This window comes from Echinops telfairi, unplaced genomic scaffold, assembly GCF_000313985.2.
Source record: "Echinops telfairi isolate 266 unplaced genomic scaffold, ASM31398v2 ScPeMD7_3;HRSCAF=10, whole genome shotgun sequence".
NCBI classification, from domain to species: domain Eukaryota; kingdom Metazoa; phylum Chordata; class Mammalia; order Afrosoricida; family Tenrecidae; genus Echinops; species Echinops telfairi.
The window spans coordinates 33299976-33309751 of NW_022103899.1; the positions used below are offsets into that span (position 1 = coordinate 33299976).

Genomic DNA, 9776 nt, shown 5'->3' on the forward strand with positions numbered 1-9776 from the left:
GCGCTCCTCTAGGAGGATGTCTCAGCAGAAAGATGAGGCTTTTTGCTCCCAAGTAGAATCCCAGTCTTGGAAACCCACAGGGGCAGCTGTATTCTACCCTATTGGGTCGTTATAAGCCAGAATTGACTGGAGGGCAGTGACTTTTATAAGAGGAAGTTGCCCTGGTGGCAGAGTGGGCTAAGATCTGGGTCATGAACCATGTGGTTGGTAGATCAAACCCATCAGCAAGAGAAAGACGAAATTGCCTGTTCCTATCGAGATTCGCAGTACAGGTTCACAGGCTTGGAAACCCTGTGGAGTGGTTCTATTCTGCCCTATAGGGTTACTATGAATTGCAATTGACTCAGTGGCAGTGGGTTTGACTTTGGACTTATAAGAAGAAATAACAGAGTAAGCAGGATGACACAGCAACTGGTGGTCTGCCATTGTGTTGGGAAAACGCAAGGAATGGTGGAAACCTGGGGAAATTAGTGATCACAGGGCCATTGGAAATGGGTCATCATTGTCATTGAGCTCCAATAAATGATGGCCACATGGGAATGTGAACCCACAGTGGTCAGATCTAGTTTTTTCAGATAAATCGAGAAATAGAGAATTTCATGTAACATCTAACAGATTGAAAACTTGCCTCCCCCCTCTCAAAAAAAACCAAGCACATGAATTTTTTACTCATTAATAAGCAAAAAAAATAAATAAATAACAGACTTGGGTCATGTGCAAAATACCTAGATGAGCCTGAATGCTCAAGTGTACAGAGACAACATGGAGGATTTCTTGTGCTCATTCACACAGGTACCAAAAGGTCACGGCATCCTGCTAAGGACTACAGATGCCCTCTGTTTCTGAAGGTGAAAGTCTTCTAAGCTGTGCCAACTCCCCGGCCATTCCAGGCTTTCCTTTCATCTGTGTGAAGGCCACTCCACTCCCTGATGCCACCTCCCAGATCTGCTCTATTCTTAGCACCATCACCACAACAAAAGTGCAAGGTGCAGGCTGCCTGCCTGCATGCCAGGAGACTGCTACCCCGGGTTTCCAACACTGCTGAAATGCACGGACTCCTGGCCCAGCCTCAGGAGGCTGCTTGACTCAGAGTCAGTCCCACATCACCCCATTGGTACCATTTGCTCTGCCAATCTCTCACTCCACACACCAAAGTGTATTTTATGGAAGAAAGCAAGGCAAGAGACTATCAAATTATCTGTCTCTGCCAGGCTTTTCATGGAAAAGTTCCAGGAAGTTTGAAATATTTATCCATATAAATCATGCAGCCTAACACGAAACCCACTACACCATCAGCATTCCTTAAGCAGCTTGGACAGCGTTCCCATGGCCTTCCTCCCTCTCCACATGCCCCACATTTCCCATTGCTACCATGTATAGCTGTGCACACCAGCGTACTTTTATACCTCACAAATGCTCGGGCTTCGTGAGCTTAGGAAAGCCTCCTGGGGCTTTGTGGGGAGAGATACCTTCTGTGTTGCTTCTTTATGAGCAGCCGGGGCTATAGAGACTAGACCCAGCACTCAACCGGAGAATCAAGAGAAGACTTGGGCTCTGGGTTGTGCAAAAGGAACCCTGGCAATGGAGTGAGTTACCGCAAGGGGTGCAGTTTGAAAACACCAGCTGCTCGGAGGGAGGAAGAGGAGGCTGTCTCCTCCCGGGAAGAGTTAACAGTCTGGGAAAGCCACAGGGCTGTTCTACTGTCAGCTTTGACTCAGTGACAGTGAGTTGAGTTTGGACTTGGGGTGGTGCAAACAAGTCATGTGCTCTCCACTGGCGAATCAAAACGCTGGAGACCCAGGCCACCAGCTCAGAAGAAAGGGCTGGCAGTCTACCGTAAAAAATCAGTCCTTGAAAACACTCTGGAGTCCTGCTGGTCCTACTCTGGGGCGCAGTGGGGCGCCAAGAGTTGTAGTCAACTCCATGGCCATAGGGATTTTTCCTGAAGCACAATATGCGGGAGACTAGCTGCTGGTATGCGCAGCATCAGGTGGGATTCAGAGACTTCCTGGTAGCGGGGCTGGAGCTGTGGTCCCGGGATAGCTGAGTCCCAATGGAAAGAGAGACAATAGCTTTTTGATGTCCACTTCCTCAGCCCCAGGGTGGGAGGTTATCTCTGCGGTCCAGGAGGCCTGGGTCTTTATTTAGCTCTTTAGAATGAAGATAAGAGGAAAATAGCCTCTTCAGGAAGAAGAAAAAAAGAGAGGAAAACCAGCCGTGCTCCTGTGGAAGCATCTCCGTGATGTCCAGGCCCACAGTGCTCAGCTTCTCAAGCGGCCCTGTCCATGCAAACTCACTCCTGCCAGGCGGATGGCAGGAAAGGAGGGCCTGGGAGTCGGAAACACCACACCGCGACCCACCCGCAGGGGTGGCTGGATGCCGCCAGGCCTCCGCTGACCTTCTGCACACCCCCTCCGCTGCCCCGTGAGCTGCTGACCAAGCCGGGGAACCCTGAGGCTTTCAGGGGCTTTTATCGTATTAGAAGCATTTTTCTCATCATAACCGAGACCTTTAGTATTGCATTAAAAAGATGGTTAATTTTCTTAAGCTTCCTTTTAAACACAGAAATAGGATTAGAAGGATAACACGCTCAGATGCAAGCCCATTATTTGATTATGTCTAACCCGGATCCTGCCTTCACCTTGGCCTGCACAATCTCCATTTGGGGTTCATTGGTTGATAATGCCAGGGCTGTCAGATACTATTACTTGGGTAGTTTCTGTTGCTACACGCTCTTTCTGCCCATCTCGAATGCTGAAGGTTTGAAATTGAATTATAGGATACGTTCCCCAAGCCTTGCCATTTGGGGGACCTTTGTACCTGGTTCTTAAGGGGGGAAGAATGGCTCAGAACAACAAAGAAGGGGAACTCTTTTCCTCGAATCCCATTAGGAGAGAGGGTGTGCAACTCACCCTTTGGGCTGTTAAGCAGACTTTCTCCTCTCTTCTCTTACTAAGGGTGAGGGGACAGAGCACTGATGTTCATCAAGAGATCTAGCAAATCAGCTGCAGGCGACCCCTTTCTATCCCCTTTGGTTTCCACACTGTACTAACTGGGAGCCTCTGGGCGCTGCAAATGGTCAACTTGGCTGCCCTGGCTGCTAACGGAAAAGACTGGAAAAGACTGGAGGCTCCACTCGGCTCTAAGCCACCTCAGAAGCAAGGCCTGGCAACCTGCTTCCAGAAAAGCAGGCCGGGAAAATGCTAGGGAGCACAGTCCAATGGACATACCCGGCGACCTTAGGCGCTGGAATCCACGATGTGGCAACTGAGTCGGTTTATAATTATTTTTACTCCTTTTTCCCCAAATCTGTTGCGATCTCCTGATGGAAAGTGTCTTTGGGATTCTTGTATCCCGGGGACTGCTCAATGAAGGCAGAGCAGCCTCGCCCAATGCCGCTGCTCTGTACACACTGTGGAACTCAACCAAGGAATTCATCCACTGTTCATAGTCCTTCTGGATGCTGGGCAAGGAGGCACCCTCATCTCATTAGCTGTCTCAGTGGAGAAGGAGAAGGCATCCCCAGGACAGTGAACCTGTGGGTGATCACCACCAAGATACAAGCCACCCTAACCACCAACCCATTTCCACGTCGCCTCGCCCAGGCCCGGCAGCAACCGAGCCTCCTTACCTGTCGCAGTGGTTGCATTTAAAGGGCTTTGCACCTGTGTGTTTCCTGTAGTGCCTCGTGAGTTCATCGCTTCGTGCAAAACGCCACTCACACCCTTCCCATGAGCACTTATAAGGCTTCTCACCTGCAGAAAGAGATGCAAGGACCGTGGTCAGCAATGGGAACCAAGTGGGTACACACCTGCTCAGTTTCTGCTGGCTGGTGGCTGGTCTTGCAAGGGGGTGGGGGCTGGTGGTGGAAAACCATTCCTGAAAGATGAAATTTCCTGGCAGAAACACTTCAGTCTCCTGGTCTTCTCCTCAGCCCCCTTGAAACTGATTTTGTCAGGCCTTTAAACCTGGAGCTAATCATTTCAGGGCCCAGGGTTCAGGAAACTCCTTCTATTAGTGAGGGACCAATTTTTATTTATTTTTCTAATCCCTGGAGGACTTTGACCCCCTCCCCCCCTACTGTCCAAGCAGAAAGGAAATGTGCTATTTTCACTGGAACCACAAATGCTTTTAATTCTATTTTTCTCCAGAACCTACAGTAATTTACCATTTTGGGCATTTTAACCTCCTCTCTCCCCTTGCCTCCTACCACACGCTTGTAGCCAGGTGGCTGACAAGACACGTGCCTCCCAGTAAATGTGAGGGATGAGAAGCGACTGCAGTTGGAGGCAGAGAAAAACAAAAATCATTTGAGGGTTCCTGGCATTTCTGTAACGCGTCCCCCTAAACAATCCTACTTAGGAAGCCATTGCATAATGACTGGAGAGTGTTCATAAAAGAGAGGGATTCGTTATTATGAAATATTTTAAAAATCCATTTGTGGAGCAAGGCTGTAGCCACAATGAAGCTGATTACAAGCAGGAAAGGCAAGCACTTGTACTAAAGTGAGCTTTCCAGGCAGTAAATACAGATGGGGGAATATGTCAAAGAAGGTACATGAGTTTTCTTTTAGACCTTTTTCTAACCAACCCATGAGCCTGTCACCAAACACCACAATCATGTATCCTGTAGTCTTTGGTAGCCTGGGAGGTCTGAGAATTCCTGAGCCCCTATACCTGAGGCAGGTTGGCCGACTAGCTCAAAGCTCTGAGGACACTTTTCTAGGCGCCATACCTTCCATTTCTTCCCTGATTGGTCTAGCCTCAGACAAGCTAATCGAGCTTGCTGGGCCTCTATTTCCTTCTCTGTAAGGTGGAGATGATAATAGTATAAACCGCAATGGTTTAGAGAGGGCGCATTCCCATGCACATGCAATACGTATTGATGGTGCCCTGATGGCAGAACCATTAAGCACAGACTCCAAGGCAAACGGAAAGGTCGGTGGTTCGAGCCCATCAGTGGCTCCACCAGAGGAAGGCATGGCAACCTTCTGTAAATATTACAGCCCAGGAAAAACTTTGCAGGGCAGTCGGACTCTAGGGTCCTGGTAAATCAGAACTGACTGGGCAGTACTCAACAACAATAGCAGCGTTGTCAGTTTCTACCACCTACCAACCTCAGAATTTCAGGACCCAGTGCTGCCAAACCTCTGTTCCCCTTAAGGTAAAATCCATTGCCCTATGATCCCCCCCACTGGCAGTCCATGAGCAGACATGGCCCAGATCTACACGTGACCCACTTTCTTCTTTCCACCCTTCCCGTCCCTGGAAACCTGGCTACAAAGCATTTACAATGCTTTCTTTCTATCACCCAGAATCAAACCAAACATGGTTGAGAATTTCATTTCATTAAATCGGTGCCCTAGTGAGTCACGGCTCGGTCAGAAAGACCCGGAGTGAAGAATGAGAAACACAGGCGGATCTCTTCAAGGGAAGCAGGAGAGCATGAAGGAGGGCTGGCCGCGCTTCTGTGTGGGAGACTGAACAAAGAAAAAGAATCACCGAGCAGCATGCAATGCTTGCCTCCTGGGCCCTTACCGGCGTCTCTTTAGAATAGGGGTGTCCCATACAGCCCCGGTTCCCTCTGAGTCCATTACAGACGCAAAACCAAAGCCAAGACAAACGGACAAGCAGACCCACTGCGATCGATAGAGCTCACGTCAACTCAAGGCCTCAACTTTCTCATCTGCTAAGTGGGGATGCTTTTCCCATGCTTACTGTGAGGTAACATGCGTTCTCCTACATGAGACACATTTCTGGGGCCTGCCACACAAATAAGGATTCAACTAATGTAAACTCCTAGTCCTCCTCTCAGGGAGCCCTGGGGCACAGTGATTAAGTGCTCTGACCTAACCCGAAGGTCAGTGGTTTGAACCCACCAGCAACGCCTAAGGAGAAAGATGAGGCAGTCTGCTTCTATAAGGATGCCCAGGCTGTTCTTCCCCGTCCTGTATGGTCAGGAGGAATTGGAGGCGACTCGATGGCAGAGGGGGTGCATTTTTTGCTGCCTCCCCTCGCTGTACTTGCCGGGCTGTCTGTGAAGGGCAAAGGCCTAACTGGTGACAATAAAAGCCCCAGAGGTCACTGCTCCTGACAAGCAAGTGTGCAGTCATGTGGGCAACGGAGATGTTGGAAAACAGGGCCTTTTTATGTTCTAAACAGATCTCAGAAATGTTGCTGGGGGCCCTCAAGGCCATGGTGACTCAGTCACCCCGCAGGGCAGAGTGGGTAAAAACCAAACAAACGAGGTCTAAGACACTGGACTTCAGAAATTCAAAATGCCCTCTACCTTCTAAGGCCTTCAAATGCAACTGAAAGAGAAGGTTTTCTAGTAGCCTCGGGACCAAACGCACCCCACACTCAACAAAACCGTGAGGAAACCCTACGAAATTCTACAACCACAAGCAAAGACATCCAGTCCCAAGGTCAGTCCCACAATCGAACTGACCCGGCTGTCACAGGCAACCACATTCTAAAGGACACAGGAAGGGTACAGAGAAAATAAAAGAGATTAAAGTGGCTGTCTCTGAGCATTTTTTTTTTTTCATTTCAAATGGTTCATTTTTCTCCTTGCTTAATTTTTTTTACTAGCTTTGTTTTGTTTCATGTTGACAAATAAAATGTCAACGCTTTAGTTATTTCTCAGTCAAGGGTACAGACCCTGGCCGACGGCGACTATCTTATTAGCAAAGGTGTCCAGATGACTCAATGGCTAATTGCTCTGCTGCTAACCAAAAGATTGGCAGTTTGAACCCACCAGCTGCTCTGAGGGAGAGAAGACCTGGCAATTTGCTCCCAGAAAGATTCATTCAGCCGGGAAACCCTGTCCAACGACGTCATCTAGGGTCACTATGAGTCTGAGTTGACTTAGAGACACACAACAAAATCCAATAGTTAACTCTGTCCGCCAAGTGGCCGCGCTGCCAGCCACGCCTGGGTCCCTTTTGTCGCTGAACAGACAGCAAGCTTGTCTGCAGAGTTTGATTGGCTCTGCTTCCTGCATCCAGCGAGATGCTAGCCAGAATAACACAGAGCACAGGTCGCTCTGAGCCCTGAAGACATTTTAGCCAAGTTATGGCGTAGTGATTCATTAAGCTATTTTGTTTTCCTTTTTGTTGCTTGATTAATTTAACTACAACTAGCCACTTCTGCAAATCACCACATGCAAGGAATTAAAACTAACCAAGGAAGAACTTGGCCAGATGAAGGAGCAGCTTCCCCCACAGGCTGAGCTCAGAAAGCAGAGGAGCAGAAACACAGGTGGAATTCACAACGTGACTTCACATTTAGGACATAGGGACAGTGAGGACGGGCTGGCCTCACTTCCGGGCTTTATGCCCGCTCCATAAACCACATGCACCTCACAAAGCAGGTCTTCGGCCAGTTCTATCCAGTTCTCTCAGCGTGTCACGATCCCTTCTCCTCCCACAGCAACAACCAATGTCCTGAATCGGGAGGCCGACCCACCTACAGCCACAATGTGCTTGTTTCCATCCCGGCAGCCTACCTGAAGATTTCTGCAGGGGTCCCTTAAAAAAGGAGGGGTTGGGGTGGGGAGGGGCAGTTCAGTATAACCGAGCGAGGTTTGATGCAAACTCCGCTAATCTCCCTCATTTTCCCTTGTCATCCTTCCTCCTGTCCAGATACTCCTCCTGGGTATTAGAAACAAGACAGAAAGGGTTGGGTGCTGGCATGGCTCTGTGCCATACCCACGCCTGAACAATGTACTTGTGTGGCTTACTGCACCTCAGCAATGAGCAACAAGGTTCGAGTGAGGCCCGAGTGAGAGAGCTGAGAGGGTCAGAGAGGGGAAGGAAGTCTGACAACATCAGGACTCCGGTGAAAAGAATGCTCTGACTCAACACTCTGATGAATCTCATTTGGAAACAACATCAACGATGGCCAAAAATTGAGTGTATGGTCACATGTGGAAGTGTGTGGGCATATAGATATATGGTATACAAATAGAGGTACACATATAGACGCATCTAAATGTACATGTATATATGCGTATATTTGCATGCAAAGCAGGGGTTCTCAACCTTCCTAATGCTGTGACCCTTTAATACAGTTCCTCATGTTGTGATGACCACCCCCAGCCATAAAATTATTTTCATTGCTACTTCATCACTGTAATTTTGCTACTGTTATGAATCGTAATGGAAATACTGATATGCAGAATGTACTTTCATTGTTACAAATTGAACATAATTAAAGCATTGTGATTCATTACAAAACAATATGTAATTAAATATTGTGAAATACTTATGTGTTTTCCGATGGTCTTAAAGTGACCCCTGTGAAAGGGTCGTTCAACCCCCAAAGGGGTCATGACCCACAGGTTGAGAACCGCTGATGTAAAGGGTCCTCGTAGGTGAAGGACTTTGTGGACTGGTGTGGGGTATGGGTTAATGTTGGACTTGTGGGCTTGGGCAGCATTGGGTTGGGATGTTTTCGTGATGCACATTTTCTTTGCATAAAACTCTCTTATACGTGAGTTGCTGTGGATTTGTTTCTCCAAAGTACCCAGACTAATACAGCATGGATTGCTAACAGTGGTTAGAATTGTTGTCAGGTAAGCATAGAATTGCTAGGTAAGTGGTTTGAACCTACTAGCCACCCATGGGAGAAAGATGAGGGTGTCTACTTCCACAAATATTTATAGTCTCAGAAACCCTATATACTCAGAAACCCCATAGTCCATAGGGTCACTGTGAGTTGGAATTGACTTGATGGCAATGGGTTGGGTTATATGTACATGTGTGTAGGTGTGTGGGTGCCCTAGGAACCATAAGTGTAAAGATACTTCACAGATATAACCAAACACATTAGGAGAATGGTTTTCTAGGTCTGAAGGCTTAGGATCTTAGTCCCATGGCAAGATTCAGGCAATTACCATAAGAGAGTTCACAAAGTTCACGTCAGCATCCTAATGAAACAAGTAGCAGCTAAGGGCTTCAGAGCCTGAAAGCAGCCACATAAGATACAACTGTAGGTCTCTACTTGTCAGGAGCAAACGAGTCTACGAAGGAAATCAAAATCACCGAGAAGAAATGAGTCTACACGGTGGATGGTGTACACTATCCAGTGATCAGAAGAACAGAATGGTGTCAGGCTACCACCACTGACTGATCTGCCCAGAGCCACAATCGATCATCCGGGTTCGTATGGGGGGGAAATGTACAACACAATTGAAATTCACAAAAATGGCCAGATTCACTAGATCAGAGGACTTCTGAGCATACTGCCCTGAAATGCTCTTCAAACCTTGAACCCCAAACCCCGAGATCACTGTTTAAAGAAAAAGCAGAGTTTACACACAAAATAAAAAATTAAAAACTCATTACCTATTAGATTAGGGCCCTCCTTAGCAAAAAAAAATCTATATGAATTCAAAAGGTCAGTATTTAGTTATAGCAAAGATGAGACGGTAAGGGGGGCAGAGATTCTAGAATAGTAACAGGGACGGAACAACCCCGGCATAGAGACTGAGAATGTTGCCACAGTGTGAGAAATGGAACTCCCTGCACTGTCTAACTTGTGGGGAAGGGTTCAAGGGACACCTAACACACTGGGTAAGCTTTCCCCCAAACATAACATTACCTTTAAGAACGAGAAATGAGAAGTCCTAACATACAAGAAGGGGCTACAAAAATTCATGGAAAGATTTCATTGTTTTTCATTCAATTTTTCCATGAAGTTTTTGAAGCCTCCCCAAATGAACAATTGCAGGATTTTCAATGCATTCTGGGGCTTCCTGTGTGGGGAAAACCAAGT

At 47.6% G+C, this 9776-nt stretch overlaps 1 protein-coding gene across 1 annotated transcript in view; it reads right to left on the reverse strand.

The window, feature by feature from the left end:
* KLF7 (Kruppel like factor 7) overlaps positions 1–9776 on the reverse strand; it is a 56451-nt gene that overhangs the window by 10163 nt on the left and 36512 nt on the right. The window contains exon 2 of the mRNA XM_030887483.2: positions 3632–3755. Coding sequence (XP_030743343.1) covers positions 3632–3755 — 124 coding nt within the window. The remainder of the gene's footprint in view (positions 1–3631; positions 3756–9776) is intronic.